The sequence below is a fragment of the Biomphalaria glabrata genome, chromosome 9 (genome assembly GCF_947242115.1).
Source record: "Biomphalaria glabrata chromosome 9, xgBioGlab47.1, whole genome shotgun sequence".
In the NCBI taxonomy this organism is placed as follows: domain Eukaryota; kingdom Metazoa; phylum Mollusca; class Gastropoda; family Planorbidae; genus Biomphalaria; species Biomphalaria glabrata.
Genome location: NC_074719.1, coordinates 47,021,187 through 47,045,298, shown reverse-complemented (window position 1 = coordinate 47,045,298; position 24,112 = coordinate 47,021,187). Strand labels below are relative to the sequence as shown.

The 24,112-nt window shown below is 37.6% G+C and overlaps 1 protein-coding gene across 7 annotated transcripts; it reads left to right on the top strand.

Annotated features, from left to right (window-relative positions):
• The first annotated feature begins 580 nt into the window (after positions 1 to 580).
• On the top strand, positions 581 to 23,846 carry LOC129928109 (uncharacterized). Of its 7 annotated transcripts, none has more exons than XM_056040728.1 (11): positions 581 to 648; positions 3,176 to 3,358; positions 4,277 to 4,447; positions 5,643 to 5,781; positions 7,615 to 7,734; positions 13,736 to 13,787; positions 14,244 to 14,378; positions 15,838 to 16,017; positions 17,787 to 17,954; positions 20,571 to 20,717; positions 23,251 to 23,846. In XM_056040728.1, exons 2-11 carry the CDS (start codon positions 3,297 to 3,299, stop codon positions 23,442 to 23,444), a joined length of 1,368 nt encoding a protein of 455 aa, XP_055896703.1. In that variant the 5' UTR covers positions 581 to 648; positions 3,176 to 3,296; the 3' UTR covers positions 23,445 to 23,846. The 7 variants fall into 7 exon arrangements, with proteins under 7 accessions (XP_055896703.1, XP_055896704.1, XP_055896702.1 ...); XM_056040727.1 differs by lacking the exon at positions 581 to 648 and adding an exon at positions 2,138 to 2,523; XM_056040729.1 differs by lacking the exons at positions 581 to 648; positions 3,176 to 3,358 and adding an exon at positions 1,983 to 2,131.
• The last annotated feature ends 266 nt before the right edge of the window (positions 23,847 to 24,112 follow it).

Here is a 24,112-nt window from a genome sequence, read left to right as displayed (position 1 = left end):
AACCATACGTGTAGTTTGACAAAGACAGAAACTACAAGATTAGAGATACTCTAAGAATAGTGACAAGAGAGACACTCAAGTTAGTAGAGCAGAAGACATTGGTCCATGTAAATAAATCTGTTCAACTTATTAACACTTTTGTTTTTTAATCCCTTGAGAGCGCCTGAGAAGCCGAGCATGAGGATTGAGTGATCTCAGTAGGAGCATAACTGTCTATTGAAGTTTCCTTTTCGTATTCGGCTCCTGTGGGTTAGGCCTTCTTCTGTCAGCTTTATTCTCCCATGCCAGTTAGGGCAAAATGGAATCTGATTTAATTTAATATGTTATAATTATTCAGTAATATTATACTAATATTATTATTTCAAATAGGTAAAAAAAAAACACTCATGATATCACAATTTACTTATCCATTTAGTTATGACTTGCTTACAAATCTGAAAGAACATATCCAAACCATATCCAGGACAATTCCTTAACCTATGTTCTAATAACGGAATCCTAATTTCTCTCAGGGATTGCTTTTGGTGAAACAATGTGCCGAACAAACGGGAAGAGCTCTTCTGTAATAGAAGATCGCCAAGAAGATCGCCAAGAAGATCGCTATTCTATCTCTACTTCTCAAACGGTAGCACATGAACTGGCACATGGGTAATCCTTTGCTATTTAGTTTGTTGGAAGGCATTAATGCTGCTATAAGGAAACTCGCAACAATTTGTCCAGATTCAGCGACATGTCTAAAGTGAATCAAGTTGTTGTGTCACAACAGACGGTGGCCTACTTAAACATCGAGACGTATATAAGATTAGGGTATATCTTATTCCCCATTTCACTTTCTTGTAGCCATCGACGATGTCATAAAAATACATTAAACGGGCTGCATTCGGATTTCAATCGAGTTGGATTTTGCAGACGACATAGCATTACTTTGAAATACAATTTAATGTATACTCGAGATGACGGATAAAGACGCCCTCAAAGTTATGCATATTGGGTGCAGGTTACCCAATACACCCATAAGCATTGGTTATACAGATCTTGAACAAATAGAAAAGTTAACCAAGCCTATTTAGAAGGTGTTATCTCAAGCGATGAAGATCATATCATGGTGTTGCATGTCGGATTTAAAAATTAAGGCCTATCTGAATAAACAAAATTAATTAGCCTGGAGATTAAAATCCAGCTTCTCAATACAATCATTGTCCCAGCGGCCCCCACGCTTCGAGACGTGGAAGGCTGAAACGAGGCTGAGTAGATGGCTGAGAAAGATACTAGGAATAACATACTGAGATAATGTACCCAATAGAGAAATATTTTCCCCTACAGGCCGTCTAAGGAAAGTGGCGACTGAATGTCGATTGACATTTGTGAGACATATCACATTAGACAAGACGAAACACGTTTACCAAAGTCAGACTTAAAGATGAAAGCCGAAAAGAGGAACGCAAAAACATGTCTAGCATGGCGTCACACTTTTTTAGAAGTCCTGAATTCCGTGGAGCCAGCTGGGAAAGGGCTGTGGATAGAGCTTGCAGCCCTATACGTCGAATGAGGCGTTTCAGTCTATGTGTTTCTGAACAGTTTAAAATAAACAATGCTAGGTTTGCCACTCAACTGGTTAGATTAGATGATTAGAGTGCCTTAATCTCACTCGTAGTGTTCCGGGACGAAGCCCCGGACGCCGAGCGTTTTTCTACATCTCTGAGCTTCAGAAACTCTTTTCCTGGTGTCTACAAGAAATTATTTTTTCTCAAATTCAAGGTATTAATGTTTTAGTTTTAAAAGTTGCATTTTACTCACTTGGGTGTCACCCCCTGGTGGGTGTCACCAGGTGCGGACCGCACACCCCTAGTGACGCCACTGCGCTTAACCACTCAACCACCGCGTCTACTTAATTAGACTTATAAACAAATGGGCTAATAGCAAAACTAAAGGAGATGTGTTACATAGATTAGCTGATACGCCTAGCGATAGTGTTCAAAGTTTTGTTTCGTTGGGTACGTCAGTCCAACTGGAGGTAACACTGAACTCAATACTGGAACAGATAACACCAACGAAAGGCCAACAATCGATACATTGAGTCGACGCTGGTGTTAAAACAGCAAACACTTTTAATACTTAAGGTGGATCTAAGGTTAGAGAATAGTAAGAAATGACCAAAATATCACTTTTTCATTCTCATCATATTTATATTGTACAACCATTTCTCTATCAAATTCAGTTTATTTGAGGCAAGTATTCCTTCTAGAAGTATTTTAAAATAATTTTTGTATTAGGTGGGGTAGTGTTTGTTTACCTTAGCAACGACCATAAGCAGGTAAATATTTTTGTTTTTGTTTTTTTTGTAAATAATACTTTTTAATTATTTTCTAATGAAGTTAAAATGCGATATGCTTATAGATATAAAGGAAGTAGCTAAGGGAATGTACTCTATTACTTCACTGTCCCAGTCAACAAAAGCATGTTTATTTTCTGTTGGATTTTGTGTAATTTCTAGCAACATTTTTTCGTTTTGGATTGCTGCTGGTGAAAGACTCTTTTGTATATTTTGATATTTAGATCTATATTCATATTGCATTTTTATTTGTGTAACAATAATGGCCAATAAGCATAATAAAAGGCAAAGTTGTGGTAGAAAAAGAAAATTTCGTGGGAATAAATACCCAAGCCTGCCCAAGGGCCAAGTCTGCAAAGTCTACAAGTAGTACAAGTGATGATCATGGACAAGTTGGTGAACAACAAGAGACACATCAAGCTGCTTCACCTAATGTAGATATTTCATCTGAATCAAGTTTATCAGATAAGCCACTGGATTGTAATATCTTTTTAAACCTAGCATGTTTTAATAATTTCTTGGCAAGTTACTTGATATGTCCTAAGAGTAAATGCTTCAACTATTCTCTAAATTTGTTTTTGAATGAAAGCGCAAGAATTGGATTTTGTCAGGAACTAATTGTGAAATGCACTTCAGCTGACTGCTCATTTGAAGAAAGCTTTAGATCTTCTAAAGAAAATAGAGATGGTCAAAAAAGAGGATTTAGGGAAATAAATCTCAGAATGGTATCATTTGTAAGATCCATAGGTCGAGGTCACAGTGCGCTCTTGAATTTTTGTCAACACACAAACAGTCCACCTCCTATTTCTGAAACATCTTATCACTCTGTAATGCATACCATAGGCCTTGCATCTAAGAAAGTTGCAGAAGAAAGTATGGAAAAGGCTGCAAGGGAAGTGAAAGAAAAGGTTGGAATCAGCAACGAAGAAGGCATCACTGACTGCGGTGTGAGCGTTAATGGGACATGGCAGCGTCGAGGGCACTCGAGCCATCATGGCGTTGTTACAGCCATATCAATAGAAACAGGTAAATGTTTAGACGCAGAAATTCTTACAAATAGCTGTAATGTAGACTTTGCACAAAATGGTCTAGTAAGAAAGGAACAGCTGATTATGATAAGTGGATTACCAAACACAAATGTAAAGTAAATCATGTTGGTAGTTCAGGGGAACCGTCCGGTGTCCTCTATTACTAGCTGTCTATATAATTCTTCTTATTCTTACTGTAAAGAAGAAAGCGTCTTGATTCTAAAGCGTCGCTTAGAGAGTTCTTGTTTTTTAACTATCTTTCACGTCACTTGTCACTAAGTACAACTTTCCCCTTATTCCCGAAACAAATAACTAAATCCTAATCATGTCATAACAGGGGGAACTGCTGTGGGGAGAGGGGGAAACTACTGTGTCGGTGACATCGTTATGACTATAGCAAATGACCAGGCATTCATTATCATTTTTATGAGATTATTCCTCATTCCATATGCTAGGACAAATTTGTACAAAATCTCCTTCTTCCCTAGCGCTATTAGAGCATGGAATGGGTTGCCTGAGCTAGCCAGGAAAACTAGTGACTTGGCGGAGTTTAGGTCATTGGTTAATATCCATGACTAAATGCATGACGCGTAGGACGTAATCATCTTCTTTTTTGAAGTAACGTCTGTATCATATAAGATAAGATTCATAGTCGCAATTCACTGTCCTTTACATTGTTTAATTTATCATGAAATTCTTCAATAAAGAATTTTGCTATTACTTTAGTTCGCCTACCCGAGCAGTATTAGATTCAATTGAAAGCCTCCTGTAGGTTATGGCGGGCAGGAGACTTTGATTTTGTAATATATGGAGCGGGGAGTATACCACAAAGCAGCCATGTGAGGCAGGAAAAGACAAGACTTTCTTAAACAACCATACTAGGAAATTTAACTAGTTAATTTATTACAATTTGCAGCCTCTCAGCACGTCACGACGGAGAAAACAATCTCTGCAACGCTTCAGAGAGATACATTATGGGTTCTCCTGATGCGGAAAAAAAGCCTGGGACAGAGTATAATCCATGGCTGTTCTCTCCCTGCAGTGTCAGTTACTTTACCAGCTTTTTGAAGAAAAAATTGAGCTCTAGGTTGGTTTCTACATTGTTATGAAAACATTTATTTGTTGTTGTTTCAACTCAAGATCTGCATGTGGCTGTTGAAATTTGGTGGTGCCTCGAAAAGAATATATGTATGTAAATCGACCACCGGCGGAAAATGGTTATGTCTGCGCTGGTTGTGGCAAAGTATGTAGGTCGCAGATGGGGCTGTTTAGCCACGGAAAATACTGCATTCTTATAAATATTCAGAGTCGAAGACATGCCTTATTATTTACAAAGCTTGTATCAACTCCCTGTGTCTGTCTGGTGAAACGTTTGTACATGTTAATTCTCGCGTACTCAATCTTGGAAAAAAAAAACTGAAATTTTGATATAACTAGATTTAATACTTTTTTAAATATTATTTTTGTTTTGCTTGTTATTAGGTTATGTTTGAGTCTGTCTTTTTTCAATTTTATAAGCTTAAAAACGGACATTTTTAAATAGTATTCGGCATCTGTAAGCATGCTTTCATTATGACACTTAGTTTAGTTTTGAGGCGCACTTCAGTAGACGGACTTTAAAACGCCACATTTTAGTGACGCCCTTGTTAGTGAGTTTGATATTACTGATGTAGACTTTTAGTTTAGTGACTGGCTTGACTGTGTCCAATTCTGTAATAAAGTTAGTCATTGTGCTATCTCAAGTTTGGATTCTGTATCGACTCTCTGTGACTGTGTTAGCTATGTATTGATCTCGCACTGGTAATTCACTACACAGTACACCCAAGCATCTATGATTCTTACCTAGGTAATAGAGAATATAGAAATAAAGAACTCTAATTCACACACACATCAAATCCAATCATGAATAGTAAAGATGACGACTATTATTATTATTATTATGTTAGAAAAGAATGACTATTCATTCTCTGGCGCTGCCAGGGTCGAGTTTAGTTAAAGGGAAAGAAAATTCATCGTAGTCACATTATCAGTTTCCACTGACGAATTTTCTGGTGATGTAGCAGGTCTGCAGCAGTACCGTCCTCTGACAGGCAACGAGGATGTTCCTAGGAATGTTAAGGGCCTTTTTATTATTATTATTACAGTGCACAGTCTAGCTCAAACCATTTCATTCCTCCCTTTCTCTCGACCAACACACGAGTCTTGCCTATGTAAAGTAAAGTAAAGATTTGAAGCTAAAATGTAAACTCTATGTATTATATATTGTAAATGTTTATTCCAAGTCGAGGTTACACTTGCCTTGTCTACGCTGTCGAAGCATCAGCAGACATTCCAGATGTATCTGATAAACTATTGGGTCAGGTGATCAAACCTGATCAACAGTGTCAACAGTTTTTTGGAAATGATTCCTTCTTTTGCAGGGTAAGTAACACAACTCGCTAACAGCCCAATTAAATTAACTTCTTTCCTGCTAAGCAGAGTTATCACTCATATCACGCAATATTTGCTTAGTCACTTCATCATGCATTGACTTCTTAGTCACTTTTATTTCCTGCTAAGTCACTTCTTAATAATTGATTATCATCATATTAATTACCGATCCCCTAATTTGATGAGACTCTCCTTGCCCTTCTCTCGGAGGTAAATGAGTATTTCAGAGAATAGAACAAAGAGATACTGTAGATATTATTTCTATTTCTTAAAATTAAATGTAAAAAAAATAAATGATAATCGATTTTCGCAGGGAAAAGAAGGAAAACGATATTGTTTCTGTAGCAAAAGAGAACATTGAAATAATGTAAATTTGTGAATACCTTGGTACTATCTTAGTCAACAAATTAATTTTTAGTGTAAATACTGATTATTTCGGCCAAAAGGGCAGCAAAGATTACGATTATTTAGAAAAAAAAACTTCCCTTTCACACTTTGTGGTCTATAGGGCAGATTATGTAAAGATCTTCTGTTTCTGTGGCCTATGGTTAACGAGAGTGTCATGTGGCCAGCATAACCACCAACCGCCTTTAGTTTTCCCCAACAAATGTCAGGTACCCATTAGAACTCCCAGTCTTCACCAGGAATCGAAACACGGACCCCGGTTTGGAAGCCAAGCGCTTTACCGCTCAGCCACCTCACCGCACATAGAAAAATGTCCTCATTTAAAAATCCTTGGCGATGTTTTATCACGCTCACATTTTAAGTTGTTATATCACTGCCTGGTATGGCAATCGGAACTTTAAAAAAGAAAAGAAATTCTTTTATTAAAAAGAAAACCTAATCTAAAGGGGAAGAACTCCACCCTCAAAACTATATCAATAATGTACAAGCTATTTACCTTATAAGATATCAAACAAAATGATTAATTACCAATTATTAATTCACTAATTGTTTTTTTTTAATTGATTCGTGTTTTGTTAGGTACAATAAATATTTGTTTAAAGTATCAACTTGATAGGTTCTAGGGTATGTAATACTCCACAGGGTTCCCCACCTCAACTCTGAGTAGTAAATTCCTGTCAGGGTTACACTTTGGCTTGTCTGCCTGGACACGCCTTACTGTCTATCAATTAATTTATGAAGTAATTACCAAGAGAACGAATAATGGTAATCTGATAACGTATACGTCAACAACGAGAATGCGTAAAACAAAGCAAAAGGTTTAATGAAACAATATGATATGATATGACACAATAAACGATGGTTATACATCGTGATCAATATTAAATCAGTGTGCCTAAGATATGAGTATACATATATATGTATATGGTTAACCGGTAATCACACCTTGGTCACAGAGTGAACAGTCCACTCCGGGCTCTCGACGCCCACGACCCAACGCCATGGATAATGGCCAAGCAGGGTCCAGACAATGCTGTACAGTCGATAATTAAAGTACATTTTTTTTTACGGAAATGTTTTTTTCTTGAGGATTTGAATAAGAGATCGACCCTTTACAAAACAATTAGATGAATTAGATATTCATTATAAGACATCAGTTAGGCCACGTTCACGTCTGACTACACATTCACTTTCACCTATCCTTTGGTCTGCTGGACCCTTGGTCACCACACAAGATCTGTCAACCTTCTTTCTTCATTCTTCTCTTTCATTTTCAATTTCATTCTGATGTTCTTTCTAAAAATATTGAATCCTGCCCTTTTTACCTGCCTGGGTGGACCACTTCGGGTGCCGATTTTGAGTTTGTGTTTCTACACAAACTGTCTTTGTAACCTTTTTTTTTTTATTTTATTAAATCAGGCTTCCGAATCTAAACGCTCTATCACTGAAATCTGCCAAGCAATGTTATGTGCAGATGTTTTAAGAGGGTTATGTATCCCGCAGATAGCACTCACTGGAACGTCTTGTGGCGATGGAAAGGTAAGCTTTCATCGATCCTCAATATATATCAGAAACGTTTATCAACCACTGGTTGCATCAGGGTTATTGATCGGTGATGAAACGCTAAGACAATGCGGTTATTGTACTAGAACTAGCAATACAAATCTAAGCCAAAGGAGAAAGAAAAAAATTGTTCACTGAATTGTATGGCTCCTTTTGTCTCGAAAGGCAATGGATGCGCCCAAGTGAGTCACTGGTTTTGGCTTAATCTTGAGACGGGGCAGAATCTGGTGTGGCTAATCAAGCAAATTCTAGAACGGCAGACTTTGCCACAATTCGTACATGTGTATGCCTCTGATTTAGGGCTAGCAGACAGGGCAGCTTTCTTTTTTTCCCTCTTGATTAAAGCCGCTTCAATTCTTTTGTTCTCAGCAAGGGTTGTCCCAGCACGCACAGTCTGTCTCCATGCACTCCGGTCTTTGGCTATGTTTTCCCACATACTTTCACTGATGCCTGAGGCTGTCATGTCTCGCTTGCAGACATCTCTATATGTTAGTCTTGGGCGGCCCTTGGGTCTGACTCCTTCCACAAGCTCAGCATATAAGATATCTTTCGGGATTCTACCATCTGGCTTTCGGGTGACATGTCCGAGCCAGCGTAATCTTCTTTGTGTCAGGAGAGCATACATGCTGTTCATATTGGCCAATCTCAAAACTTCCTGATTGGAGACATGGTCCCTCCAAGAGATGCCCATTATGCGTCTCAGGCAGCGCAAGTGGAAACTATTCAATCTGTGCTCTTGGTACATGTATGTTGACCAGCTTTCACTGCCATAAAGGAGAGTGCTCACAACACAGGCGTTGTAGACTAGGATTTTGGTCGCTGTGGTCAAGGGTTATTAAATTAAATTAATTAATTAATTAAATTTTAAAAAAATTGTGAGAGGGCAGTAAGGCCTCGTGGTCCAAATGTCGTTCGTTTTACTTGGACCCGCAGGGTCACATCTATGCATGTTTCTTGTAGTTTCTATGCAGTCGTTCACCCTTGCAGCAGTATATCTTTGTTTTGGAGCTTCCGTCACTCTCTCGCTCTCTTCCTTACTTCTTTCTCTTTTTATTCCTTCCTTCTTTTCTCTCACTCTTTTCTCTCTTCCTTCTCTCTCCTTTTCATTCATTTTCTCTCTCTCTATCTCTGTTTGTCTTTTCCTTCCTTCCTTCTCTCTCTTTTCATCCTTCCTTTTCTCTCTCTCTCTCTCTCTCTCATCTTTCTCTATTCTTTCTTTTCTCTCTGTTCCTACCTTCCTTCTCTCTCTTTTCATCCTTCCTTTTCTCTCTCTCTCTCATCTATCTCTATTCTTTCTTTTCTCTCTGTTCCTACCTTCCTTTTCTCTCTTTTCATCCTTCCTTTTCTCTCTCTCTCTCTCTCATCTATCTCTATTCTTTCTTTTCTCTCTGTTCCTACCTTCCTTCTCTCTCTCTTTTCATCCTTCCTTTTCTCTCTCTCTCTCTCATCTATCTCTATTCTTTCTTTTCTCTCTGTTCCTAACTTCCTTCTCTCTCTCTTTTTATCCTTCCTTTTCTCTCTCTCATCTATCTCTATTCTTTCTTTTCTCTCTGTTCCTACCTTCCTTCTCTCTCTTTTCATCCTTCCTTTTCTCTCTCTCTCATCTATCTCTATTCTTTCTTTTCTCTCTGTTCCTACCTTCCTTCTCTCTCTCTTTTCATCCTTCCTTTTCTCTCTCTCTCTCTCTCATCTATCTCTATTCTTTCTTTTTTCTCTGTTCCTTCCTTCCTTCTCTCTCTTTTCATCCTTCCTTTTCTCTCTCTCTCTCATCCATCTCTATTCTTTCTTTTCTCTCTGTTCCTACCTTCCTTCTCTCTTTTCATCCTTCCTTTTCTCTCTCTCTCTCTCTCTCATCTATCTCTATTCTTTCTTTTTTCTCTGTTCCTTCCTTCCTTCTCTCTCTTTTCATCCTTCCTTTTCTCTCTCTCTCTCATCCATCTCTATTCTTTCTTTTCTCTCTGTTCCTACCTTCCTTCTCTCTCTTTTTATCCTTCCTTTTCTCTCTCTCTCTCATCTATCTCTATTCTTTCTTTTCTCTCTGTTCCTACCTTCCTTCTCTCTCTTTTTATCCTTCCTTTTCTCTCTCTCTCTCATCTATCTCTATTCTTTCTTTTCTCTCTGTTCCTACCTTCCTTCTCTCTCTTTTTATCCTTCCTTTTCTCTCTCTCTCTCATCTATCTCTATTCTTTCTTTTCTCTCTGTTCCTACCTTCCTTCTCTCTCTTTTTATCCTTCCTTTTCTCTCTCTCTCTCATCTATCTCTATTCTTTCTTTTCTCTCTGTTCCTACCTTCCTTCTCTCTCTTTTTATCCTTCCTTTTCTCTCTCTCTCTCATCTATCTCTATTCTTTCTTTTCTCTCTGTTCCTACATTCCTTCTCTCTCTTTTTATCCTTCCTTTTCTCTCTCTCTCTCATCTATCTCTATTCTTTCTTTTCTCTCTGTTCCTACCTTCCTTCTCTCTCTTTTTATCCTTCCTTTTCTCTCTCTCTCTCATCTATCTCTATTCTTTCTTTTCTCTCTGTTCCTACCTTCCTTCTCTCTCTTTTTATCCTTCCTTTTCTCTCTCTCTCTCATCTATCTCTATTCTTTCTTTTCTCTCTGTTCCTACCTTCCTTCTCTCTCTTTTCCTTCCTCCCCTCTTTCTTTTTTTTTCATCCTTTCTTTCTTCTCTCTTGTTAGATAGCTAGTTGAGTTAGTTGGGTTGCGCACTTTGTTAGCCCGACAGTGAACGTACATTGTATAGTGACGACATCGACTTTGGGGTTAGATGTTAGGATAGACTTTTAGAAATCAGTTACTGCTAGACTCTTGAGGGGTAAACATCGTTGTTAGTGACGGACTAGACTGTGGCCCATTCTCTGTATTAAAGATGGTTTATATTGTTCATCTGGATTTAACTTGGTTCTTGAGGCTTTGATCCTGTTGTAGCTGTTCATGTCTTGTAATGTGATGTTCATGTCCGAGTTCGCAGTTAAAATACACTCAACAAGGTACGCACGCACTTAGTATAATCAAGTATCTTTAGAAATACTTCAAGTACATCTGATTTACACATGCATCCGCACTCTCTATTTTTCTTCTTTCTCTCTATTTCCTCCTTCTGTCTCTCATTTTTTTTTCTTTCTTCTCTCTTTTCCTCCCTCCTCTCTCTCTTTTTCCCCCTTCTCACTTTATTTTCCTTCCTTCTTTCACTCTCTTTTCCTTTTTTGTTCCCTCTTTTTTTTTGTCCTTCACTCTCTCTTTTTCTTCCATCTTTCTCTCTAACCATTTCTCATATTTCTGGGTTTAGTCTAGCCCTAAACTCGCTTATTGTGACTCCACCCACTACAACTACTATTTCATTGGTAGTACTACTTGTGGCAGAAATAGCCAACATCGTCCCTTTCCCCTATCCAGAGAAATAAATGAAGCAAAACTAATATTACAGAATCCTTAGTTAATGAGGCTTTAATGTTCAACCCCTACCCAGAGCGTAGCTAGGAATTTCCCATCATTTGGTAGCCCGGGAGGGGGGCTTGATCTCTTTGGGGGCCCTTGCATTTTGCGTAATATTTAATATTCAATGGGAAAAAAAAACACTCAATAGGGGCCCCCTCTCAAGTGGGGGCTGGGGGATTTTCAAATTCACCCCCTCCTCCCCCACCCTAGCCTCAGCCCCCTGTGGCTGCCTGGTGTGCGGTTTGCGCACTGGACTGGCGTTCAGATGTATCGATTGTCCAGGGTTTAAACCCTGCCCGGCCCGCTCCCATCCCCCGTCGTCCTGCAGGAGGTTTGGACTAGGAAGTAACTATCTTCAACTCTGAATGAACATCCAAAACATGTAAAACATTTTACAACATTTTACATTTTACCACCAACAAAAGTCAATGGGTTACATTGATAAAGTAAATATATGAAAACTCAAGCAATAAAATAAGCTTGACTAAAACAAAACAATTTAATTCCCTCCACGAAATAAATTGATCTGTTTTGTTATCAGTAGCCCCATAAAACAGTGCAGAGATATGCTCTTTCTATCTTTGGTTCAATTTTGAGTCAGAATCTAGGTCAGTTCAAAGTTCATAGTGATGTTATAGAATTTTTTTGTTACCAGGAAAAGCTAACAAAATCTTTTTTTTCTGCATTTACTTAGAAACTAATTCATACGTAGAGATTAATTCACGTGTAGGCCTAAACTACTCCTAATAATTATTTAAATAGTTCGAGGAACACCAAGTCAGGCCTGTGTTCCGCGGAACACTATTATGAAAACACTGGTCTAAATGTTGATGAAATTTTTTTTTTAATTTACAAATAATAGAAGTACATCATTTTTTTACAAAGCTTTTATCAATTCACTCTGTCTGTATGGCAAAAAGTTTGTACCTGTTATTTCTCCCACACCCAATCTTGTATTTAGCTGAAATTTTGCTTCATTTTTTTATACCTGATAACACAAGAATAAAATTTAAAAAATAGCTAATTGGTTAATTAACTATTGATAATGAATTATTTTTTTAAATAAGGAAAAGAAATTGTACTTAAAAGATGTGGTGGCATAAGTTGAATTAGTCCGCTTGAGGAATCTTTAGCCCTGAGGGAACATTTTTTAAAATTCATTTAAAAGGAGATCATGTAAGCATTCGCCGAGATACCCCCCCCCCCTTCTTCCCTCCCCCTTTCACAACTGGTCTAGACAAGTGATAGGATCATAGCGCATTGATTAAGCTAAATGAAAACCATTGGTGTAAATATTTCTATCACACAGATTTATATATCTAGGTCAGTCTGCTGTACAATTACATAAAGATAGACTAATACTATAGATAAAAAACGAGCTATTTATAGAGACATTACACAATTTAAGTTCAGAAATATCATAAGGCGCATTGGTCTGACCACATTCCAGATACAGAAATCCTAACGTAAGCCAACATGAACAGTATCGATGTCACAGTAAAAAAGACCCCAATTTCGATAGGCGGGAGTTGTAGTCCGCATGCAAGATAATCGCCTTTCCGTACGGCCTTTGTACGGGGAGTTGTGTTTTGGAAAGCGCTCCCAATGGAGGTCAATGCAAGCAGCAAACACTATAAAGACACTCTCAAGAGCTCCAGTGAAATATTGACATTTACCGCTGGGAAGCACTAGCTCTCAATTGTTCCTCATGGCGTGAAGCTGTGAGTGTTGGAGTCTTGAGATTTGAAGCAAGAAGAGTGACCAGCGTGAAAAAGCGCCAAACTAACAACTAACAAAAAGCTGAGAGAAAAAGGCAAACTTATCTGCAACTGGCCCAATCCAGCCAGGCCACGTATGCGGTCGGCTTTTGAAAGTGAGGATTTGACTTTACACTCATCTACGAGTCCATAGGATATGAGAAATGTGCTCATCTTCGATCACGAAGGAGGATATATATAAATTATTTCTCTTAATGCTATTAGAGCATGGAATGGGTTGCCTGAGCTAGCTAGGAAAACTAGTGACTTGCAGAGTTTAGGTCATTGGTTAATATGCATGGCTAAATGCATGACGCGAAGGGCGTAATCATCTTCTTTTTTTGAAGTAACGTCTATATTATATAAAATTAGATATATATTTACATATAAGGAAAAAAAGTAAAGTTTACCTTTCAGACCATACGGTCTATATCTCAGATGTTGTTAAGGTAACCTGTTTCTGTGGCCTATGGTTAAGGAAGGTGTCATGTGGCCTGTACAACGACCAACTGCCTTTAATTTTATTCAACTAATGTCAGGTACTCATTAGAGCTAGGTGGACTCAGAGATGCCCCTTAAGCTCCCGAAATTAAAAATCCCAGTCTATAATTACATGACTGATTTTAACTAATTGATTCAATTACATTTAATATAACTTTTGTTGTTTTTTTAAAAGTATTTTTATGTTCTTCTTGGTAAGATCTTGAAACAAAATAAGTAATTTATCACACAGTTTATAAAATTTTAATCATTGAATTTTTAAATACCTGTATTTGTTTCAGGTCTGTATAAATGGACATTGTGTCAGCGACCCATACGCTCCTCAACTTGATGGTGTGTAGCTTAAAGATCTTAAATATTCTTTTTCTTATTCACCTAATCAGAACTGAATATTGATTTTTAAAATAAACTATTTTTTATTGGTACTATGGGGGTACTACATGACACATCCGTACGATAAAAGGCCAAATATTTTTGAAATTATGGTCGCTTCAGTTGTGTCCATTGTAAAACACATTTTTTAAAACTGCCATCAATGTACCTTTATGTACATTATAAAGCTAACTTAATTTTCCCAGCAATACTTTTCTCTTTAGAAGTAGTAAATCTTAATACTGTGCTATTGCTGCTACTCTATGGTTAATGCAGCTCTGTTAATTAACTATTGATAATGAATTATTTTTTAAAATAAGGGAAAGAAATCGTACTTAAAAGATGTGGTGGCATTAAGTTGAATTAGTCCGCTTGAGGAATCTTTTGAGCAGCTCTGTTACATTTTACTCTCTCTAGAAAACTGTGCATTTGGAGACAGACCGAGCTATTCTTGCAGTTTGTTTATCAATGACTTTATGGGCAACTGTTACTCTACTCTTGGCTATCGAGCATGTTGTGACACGTGTAACAATGTGTCTAGGCCCGTGAAAGGTAAACCTCAATACACACTTTCAATGATCTATTACGTCATACATAATGCCATACATGTCAATCCATGTCTAGTAACGCTTAGAGTATCTTAGAGGAATGTAATCCTTCAGAATTAAGATATATGGCTAAATATGTAGGCTTAGGTCTCCTTAGATAAATGTAGATGTTATTTCTCCAACACCTATTCTTGTATCAAGTGGAAACTTGAATAATTATTCATTGTAGCTAAGAAAACATGAATCAATTAAAAATAAACCCATTAGTTAATTCATTATTGGCAATTAATTATTGTGTTTGATATCGAATAAAGGAAACTACTTATACATTATTCAGAACTAAAGCTGTAAATGCGAGGTTTTTTCCTTCCTATTGCTAACTGAAGAAGGTGAAGATCCGGACACCTACCTGTTCGAGTTAGAGCCCGATGTAGTAGAGCTGTTGATTACTTCTAAAGAACAAATGTTGGCTGACTTTTAGAATGTGTTCAAGTGTGACTTACAGAAGAGACTTGTGCCAGGGTAGAACAGATGTACACCTCAGTGGAAGAGATGACGAGCCCGAGCTGAAAACTTTCAACGAGGTGGTAGAAACCCAGAGCCACGAAATACGCAGCTACAATGGCCATGCTAGTGAAGATGGTGCCTTCTGTAACATCAATAGCAAGCCGTATGAAAGTAACTCCTATGACAAAAAATGTGGTGATTGCTACGATTTCCTCAACGAGTACAGAATCATTTCACTTCACGTTACCTCGCAATGTGACCAGTACGAGGCGAAGTCAGAACCAGCAAGGTGTGTGAAGTCCGGAGTAAGACTAGGTTTTTGGACATTCAGTTATTGCCAATTGTGATGTATTTGAAATTAAAATGTTACTGTTATTTTGGAGCCCTGAGGTGAGGTTCTTTAAGTTCGTCGTGTCGTGTGGTGCGGTTTGCAGAGAGCCTGGATATGGGAGATTTGTTACAAAACCTATGATATGGCACTCAAAATGTTGGCCAATAGTAAGTAATGCCTGGCTGATTTTGACACTCAGTCCGCCTCTGTACCAAATGGTGATAATTATCTATACGAATCCATAATTATTAAAAGAGTTGACAATTTTCATAGTGCAATGCCAGAAAAAAACAACACATACATATTTTATAGTTCGTCCATCGTGGTTTTGCACTGGGGTTTTGTGCTTCCTCATGTGGTTGGTCAGATCTATGTGAGCCCGGAATGTTTGGCTGCACGCTGGGCAGGTTATTCCAGCTGGAGCTAGTGTCTTTGGCCTTGCTTTTCTTCTCTGGCGTTTTTCTTCTGCCAGCGCTGTTCTATTTTCCTCAGCAATTTGTGCGCCATATATGCTCTATTAAAACACACTGCGAATCGATAGTTCATAACTTTACACACCAGAAATACTTTTTTAAAAGAATTCTCCAAATAGGCCTAATTTAAATTTGAGATCGTACCACTTTAGGCTGTGAATACAGAGATAGAATCATCGATTGTACAAAAGATCACTGCTTGAATTCTCAAGTGGATTGCTGCGGCACGTGTAACTATGGCACCCCCTTTACCCCAACGTACAGCACCAGAAGAAGCACACCTAAAAGATCCACGACAGTAAATCCCCTTGTGCTATTCACTTCAATTAAAGGTAGGAAACTTTGTTGACATTTAATGGGATGTATGAACTCCTAGTTTTTAACAATAAGTACTATCAGGCGTTCATATGCAATTCTTGCGAAAAGTTTCTATCAGATTGTTTCTATTTAATAATTTGATTGCCAGGTGAACAAAGGATTTTTTTGTGTCTGTTTATCTTTGCTATCGGTGTTTTGTATCTCTTTAGTGATGGTAAAATCACAAAATCCTGACCCAAAGGATGACCTTTTATTTCTAGAATCTTTTTAGCTTGTAGCTGCCCGAATGTTTTTTTTTTTTTTTTGCCAATGATTTTATCAGCAGCATTTAGGATTCTATGCAATTCTTGATAGAAATGAGAAAGCTGGGTGAGCTTTGATGTTCTCGATTAGTGACATCCTGATATATATGCGTTTTCGTAATAGCTACTCGGATTTGCAGTCGCTCTCAATTACTCATAAGACTTTGAAGCACTTTAAAATATGTGTTCGCAAGGGGCAAGTGTCGATAAGTAGCCATACATAGGAGTCCTTATCAGTACAAATTGAATCGTCTCTTCTTCTAGCTACACTTTTTAGTTTCTGGATTTGTAGTTAAAGATTTCTTAATTCTACTTTGATATCCTAATATCGTTTTTTTTTGTATCTCACTCGATGTGAGGATGTAACTGGAGCGGTGGTTCTCACACTGTATTGTTGTGGTTACAGTACAAGAACATGAAGACATTTCCGGGCGGGGTACGGGAACGACAGGCGCCACGTATATGGGACGATCCAATCGTAGTTATGATCGCTGCCATTGTGGAACCCTCAGACAAGACTTTGGTCCATGCCTGGTCGTTGAATAAATTCGTTCCCAATGAATTGTCTGGATAATGGCGCTTACGGCGTCGATTATCTACTGGACATTTTACAAGGTGATATTGTAGGTTTGCAGCTGTATTGCCCACTAACAGGTAGCGAGAATATTCTTAGGGATGTTTAGGGCCTCGAAGGTGGCTGCATGGTCAGTTGTCATTATCCCCTCGTTTAATATAATAAGGCTTATCTTCGAGTCCGAAGATCAGTTTCAAATGTGTATCCCGCGGCCTTTGTGAGTGACCTCCAGCTGTCTTGTTCTGAGGCCGCATGCAACCAGGTACTCTGTTCTATGTCAGCTAGGGCAAGTTAGCGCCTAAGCTGGTCTTTGAAGCGTTTCCATGGGGCGCCTCTGTTACGTCGACCACCTTTTAGCTCACCAAAAAAGACTGCTTTTGGGATTCGTTCGTCCCCCACACAGGATACGTGCCCTGCCCAGCGTAACTGTCGGACCATAAGAAGTCCCTCTAATATAACAAGGTATAATGTTATTTTATATTATTTCTATAGTCGCTTGGTCTCTAAACTTAGGCTCTCATATTTTATTTTCTATCGATTCACTTGTCTGTCTGGTAAAAAGTTTGAACACGTTTTTTTTTCTCACACTCATTCTCGGATCTACGACAAGGAATGTGGCAAAGATTTGGCAATGTTGAAAATTTAATTATTTTTTTTTTTGTGTGGGGATCTGATTTCAGCAGTTTACCAGTATTTTTACATGCTTATCTTTAAATACTTTTATGTCTACAGGTTTTTCTTTTGTCACATTTCCCAGGCCTCATTTAGCATAATTCTTCTTCTTTGTTGCCAAGCAGTGTATATATGCGAATCTAAAACAATAAAACTGTACTTTGCAAAAGCCACTCTTTTTTTTTGGAGCATTCAAGATATAGTCTTGTAATGTATTTTTTTAAATACTGTACAGATTGTAAACCAGGAGATCAAGACTTGAGACCAGAACTGTGTACTAACTTTAGCATCTGCCTAATACAGCCAACACAGTGCTGTCACTACTGCTCGTCATATTACACGTCTGCAACTACAAGTACCACGACAACGAGACCATTGATACCATCCACTTCACCCAAAACTAGTAGGCAATGTATTGGTAGTAAATGTGACGTTAAAAAAAATACTTAAAAAAAAAAACAAAGCTTATATTAATATGATCAATTATTTTGGATCAGTCATGTAATTAAATTTGTAATAGAGCTAGACTAACATTAATACATCTGCGATTAAATAGTCCTTAAAAAAACTAGATAAGATTCTGCTACTATGCTCTTGCTCACGCTCCATTGGCTTCCCGTGAAAGCGAGAATCGATTACAAGGTCGCCACACTTTGTCATCAGTGTATATATAACAATGAGATGCCCTTGTACCTTAGCGAACTGATTACTCCATATGTCCCCCAGAGAGCCCTGCGCTCAATGGACTCAACACTTTTAGTAGTGCCACGTTTCTCCCTCAAAAGCTACGGTCTGCGTGCTTTTTCAGTTCACGGACCAAAGGTTTGGAACTTACTCCCCATTGATCTCAGACAGACAACATGCTACACCAATTTTAAGAAGAACATTAAGACCTATCTGTTTAAAACTTTTTTAGATTAACTGTCATTTTAGCTCTCGTGTTTTTGTTTGTAATGTTGTTACAGCGCCTTGAGCCTACATTTTGTTTGTTAACAGCGCTTTATAAATAAAATTATTATTAAATTTGATCTGTATGATCTAGAGCTTAGAGCTAGACCAGTAGACATTGAGCTTTAGACTTGTGATAGTTTAAGATTTGATCTGGATGATGTAGAGCTTAGAGCTAGACCAGTAGACATTGAGCTATAGACTTCTGTTAGTTTGAGATTTGATCTGGATGATGTAGAGCTTAGAGCTAGACCAGTAGACATTGAGCTATAGAACTTTGCTAGTTTGAGATTTGATCCAAGTTTTGCTTTTTTTTTTCTCAAACATTTTTTTTTGAGTCCTGTGCGAGGCTACCTTTAATCTAAGGCCAGCCCTGGACGAACTTTCAACCGTGGCGAGGGGCGATTCCTCAGTTCATATGATCATCCAGAAGGAATGGCAATGTTCTATCGCTTTTGAGAAGGCTTTCGACGACCCTATAAAAAGAGAGAAGGTCATGACAGTTCAGATTCACGAGTTACATTTTGTCCAGTACAGTCAAGTCCAGTGTGAAGTCACCCAGTTGAATCCATTACAGTCAAGTCCAGTGTGAAGTCGCCCAGTTGAATCCAGTACAGTCAAGTCCAGTGTGAAGTCACCCAGTTGAATCCAGTACAGTCAAGTCCAGTGTGAAGTCCCCCAGTTGAATCCAGTACAGTCAAGTCCAGTGGGAAGTCACCCAGTTGAATCCAGTACAGTCAAGTCCAGTGTGAAGTTACCCAGTTGAATCCAGTACAGTCAAGTCCAGTGTGAAGTCACCCAGTTGAATCCAGTACAGTCAAGTCCAGTGGGAAGTCGCCCAGTTGAATCCAGTACAGTCAAGTCCAGTGTGAAGTCACCCAGTTGAATCCAGTACAGTCAAGTCCAGTGTGAAGTTACCCAGTTGAATCCAGTACAGTCAAGTCCAGTGGGAAGTCGCCCAGTTGAATCCATTACAGTCAAGTCCAGTGGGAAGTTGAATCCAGTACAGTAAAGGACGAGGCTGAGAGACCAGTAGAGTTTGATACATCAGTACAGAGTTTGATACAACAGTACAGAGTTTGATACAACAGTACAGAGTTTGATACAACAGTCCAGAGTTTGATACAACAGTCCAGAGTTTGATACAACAGTACAGAGTTTGATACAACAGTACAGAGTTTGATACAACAGTACAGAGTTTATACATCAGTACAGAGTTTGATACAACAGTACAGAGTTTATACATCAGTACAGAGTTTATACATCAGTACAGAGTTTATACATCAGTACAGAGTTTATACATCAGTACAGTACGGTTAAGCATTTTTACAGACACTGTTTCGTGTTACCAATTGTACAGTATTGACTAATTGACTCCTTTTTTGAAGTGACCCTTTATGTTTCATAGAGATATTAGACATTAATTAAGTTTTATGGAGCCCGAATTGTCAAGTTGAGTAGGTTGTGAAGTGTTTGCATAAAGCCTGGATAGAAAGAGTGACGTTACAATATTGTAGTCTTTCGATCGTGACTGTGTTATTGTGTAATTGTGTGTGTATATGTATACATAGCTCCTCCATCGTGGTTGAATACGAACACGTTTCTGGTTTTCTATGAACTCGACTATGACTATAAGTCCAATCCTCGCTTTAAAAAGGCAGTATATTTTTCTGCTTCAAAGAATGTAAAATTGTGAATTAATGTGTATTATTGCTTATCAAATAGTATATCAGTCTATACCAACTCTATACCACTGTGTATATTACAGAGAGAGTATCATCGTGATGCGTGCATTAAAGTTTTAAAATTGTGTTAAAAGAATGTGACGTGTATAATTGTAATAAAAAAATGCAAATTATTGTTTCAATTGTGTAGCCTACAAAAGTTGTTTTCGCTTAAAGATATTTGTGACGTTATAATACACGAAATTGCTGTTACTAATCCCTTAGCCTAATCTTTTTCATTAGTTGCTAAACATTTAGATAAAAATAATGTATGCTGCAAGTCACAAATCGAAGAGCACTGAAGACATTCTTGATGATATAGTATGTATTTTTTACATTGTCTACAGAATGTGAACCAGGAGATCTAGACTTGAGGCCAGAACTGTGCACTAACACTAGTGTCTGCCAGACAAAGTCATCACTGTGCTGTCACTTTTGCTCGTTACATTACAAGTCTGCAAATACAAGTACCACACAATTTACGTCCCCCAACGGTAGGAAAATTTGTAACAAAATGTGTGTAAATACATTTAACATTTTTCGAATGCTTATTCAGTTTTGAAGATGAACTACATCCTGGCCCAAACCTCCCGCAGGACGAAGGGGGAAGGCAGCGGGCAGGGTTTGCACTCATGAACATCGAGACCACCGAACGACAGCCCAGAACGCATAACAAACGATTAAGCAGCCATTCATGTTTTATTACATGTGTTTTATCTGACGTTTGAGCTTTTGGTAGTGTAAGTGATTTGCAATTTGTATCTAGGTTCTAAGCTTTAAACTATTCCTTTGTCTAATAAACGTGTTTTAGAAAAGATACATAGCCATTAAACGATCTTTTATATACGTAAAAATATTTTGAGTCAAGAGAAGTTAATTAAAAGATTGTACCTGTACTTTCATTCAATATAGACTCATATGTATCACTGGAAATAAAATAGTATGTATCTTTATGTATCAAAGATTGTGTATCATTATGCATTTTTATGAAAAAACCGGCTTGCATAATTATTATAACAATAAAAACGGTTAACTTTCAGAAATCATAAAGTAGCCTAAGCAAAAGAGATTTTCCAAGCTGTAAAATCAGATTTTCACAAGATTTTCTATAAGTGTCACAGGTTGAGGAAAGGACAGACTGACAGACCACACAAAGCTATGGCGGCTTTCCTGCCTTTCGGTGGCCAGTAATATTGTCGAGAGAATAATAATAATCTTTATTATCCATTGGAAATGTGTCTTACATTTTGAGCATTACACCAATTAAACGAAGCAGGGCGTTTTGGCGACGCTGTTTTGGTGCGAAGGTCGTTTTGACTAAGACTAAGGCTAAGACTAAGACTAAGACTAAGACTAAGACTGCTTTATTGATCCTTACGGAAATTTGTTGTGATTACAAGGACTCGTTTCTCATATAAAGACAACACAACAGAAAATACACATAAATACAACAGACACAACGTAAAGAGTTGGCGCGAGCCGTTTTGGCGACGGGACGTTTTGGCGCGAAATACATTATGTACATTTATTGTATTATTTCTTTTAAAAGAATTATTCATATCTATGTTTTGCATGAGTGTTTGTGTTAAGACATATTTTTCACGTACTAAATGTAAATGTGTGTTTGTTTTTCACATTATTTTCTTAAATATTTTGGCTTTTGTATGTGTGCTTATTAAGAGGCACACTTTTATTTTCAAAAAAGTTTTTAAAGATATTACTTTAAAATTAAAAACAAAAATCGCTTGAGAGAGGGGAGGGGTGGAGGAAAGAGTACATACAAGGAGTGAAATGTGAGCAGAAGAGAAGAGGGGGGTAGGTGTCACATGTAATGACCATTCCCAAGGAGGTGATCGCCAGACTCATGACGCCAACGATCGGTGATCGGTGCTGGTCTTGTCTTCATTTGTTTAACTCTACCTGCGTCAATGCGAGATGTGTCACCCAAATCACCCCTACCCAATTTCTCAAAATATATCTTTTCACGTTAGAGTTTGAACTGACCACATTCCGTGTCTTTACTATGTGTGGAGTTATTGTCGTCATTCAGCGTAATAGAGCTTTAGATGTTAACATGGTTTTTGTTATATTAAAGTGTGACACTTAGCTAGTTCGTATATTACACTAATGTCAAATAAAAAAAAATCTTTTGGAAAGAAATCCAAAAATGTCATCCAGTGCGATTAGCAGAACTCACATATAGCATGTCATTACCATTCAGGAATCTGACTTATTATAGGCTTATTATAAGATTATTAAATTATCGTCAAATGATATCTCGCGCCAAAACGTCCCGTCGCCAAAACGACTCGCGCCAAAACGTCCCATCGCCAAAACGGCGGCGCCAAAACGTCACGTACGGCCAATTAAAACATTAGAACTATAAAAAACCAAAATATACAGTAGGCCTAGATATTTCGATCTGCTTAATTTGCCTTAGCTCTTGTAAGTGGAAACAATTATCATGATGTCAGTTATGGTAGAAACTTTGTTTACAATAAGAAATTTTAATGAGGTTTCTAATAATAATACTGAAGCTTGTCTTCGAGTCTGAAGATTAATGAGGAGTGCAGTATTTCACGTGGCTATGTAGCCCTGACTGTGACCTACATATTTTGCCACAATCAGCCATTCAGCGCAGACATAACCATTGAGTGAGGTTTCTACAAAACACGAAATGCCTCGTTTCCTGTTTTATTGAAGTAATTTTTTTCTTTATAATAACAAAAAATATTCAACCATGTATTGGAAATGTTTATTTGTCGGTATTCTGTTCAGTCCATAGGTTTGTTGTTTCCTTATTTGTACTAATCCACTTTATCGGTTGCTTAAATTTTGTTTTGTGAGCTAAAGGTATTTGTATTTTTTGACACATCGCACAATTTAGGCCATGTCCTGCCCATAATCCATCAAAGGAACTAGAGGTCAACATATCTAACTTTGATTAAGTCGTGCAAGAAGCAGTACTGTTTACAGTAGTCGAGACATGATGAAAGTAATGTATAATTATCTGTTTACTTTCAACAGAGTGTGTACTAGGAGAACCAGATTTAAGTCCACAGCTGTGTACTAGCCGTAGTATCTGCCAGACACAGCCATTGATGTGCTGTAAATATTGTTCTTCCCGAGACAATTCTGCAAGCCATCTCTCTTTATACACTATTTGGATATATTGTTTTTGTATTGCGTTTTTTCTTTATATTAAAACAAATGTCTATTAGGTAGATAAAGTACAAATGTCTATTAAGTAGATAAAGTACAAATGTCTATTAGGTAGATAAAGTACAAGACTCTTAGGTAGATAAAGTACTTACCCTTGTTCGGAATTTTTTTTTAGTTTTTGTCTATTTCTTATCTTTATACCATTTTAAGCATTGTTTACACAAGGAAATCAATTATAATGAAGCAATCTATCAATCATAATGAAGCAATCGTTGGTGTACTGTGCATGAAATAATAGACCTCTAAAACATGTAACCAGGGCCGGCCTTAGATAATGAGCCTCCTTGTCCTTATCATTATGAGGAACATTTTGTACATCCTCTTATAATTCTGGATCTAGAGATAAATTATGTTGCTTGTTTTTATTTCTTTTATTAAACAGTTTCAAGTTCTTTATATAATGTGTTGCCTTTTCCATTTATAGTTATTCTATAGTTTGCTGCACTAGTTTGTTTTGTGTCTTTTAAAGTAAATGAGCTTTCCAATTTTATTTTTAAAATCATTGACCAGAAGTATCTATTACCTTATCACCTGATTCTGATTTGCCTTTTAATTTATTTATAATTCTATAAAAAAAAATTAACTAGACCCCACACCAGATGGCTCTGTCTGCACCAGATGTGGAAAAATATACAGGTCATGACTGGGTTCGCATTCATCTTTAATC

What these genes read in the sequence shown, in the direction of transcription:
- LOC129928109 (XM_056040728.1), top strand. Translation starts at nt 3,297, where the DNA reads ATGGCAGCGTCGAGGGCACTCGAGCCATCATGGCGTTGTTACAGCCAT. An exon ending in ATACGCTCCTCAACTTGATG is followed by an intron (nt 13,788 to 14,243) that starts GTGTGTAGCTTA and finishes TACTCTCTCTAG; the next exon opens with AAAACTGTGCATTTGGAGAC. An exon ending in TGTGTCTAGGCCCGTGAAAG is followed by an intron (nt 14,379 to 15,837) that starts GTAAACCTCAAT and finishes GTACCACTTTAG; the next exon opens with GCTGTGAATACAGAGATAGA.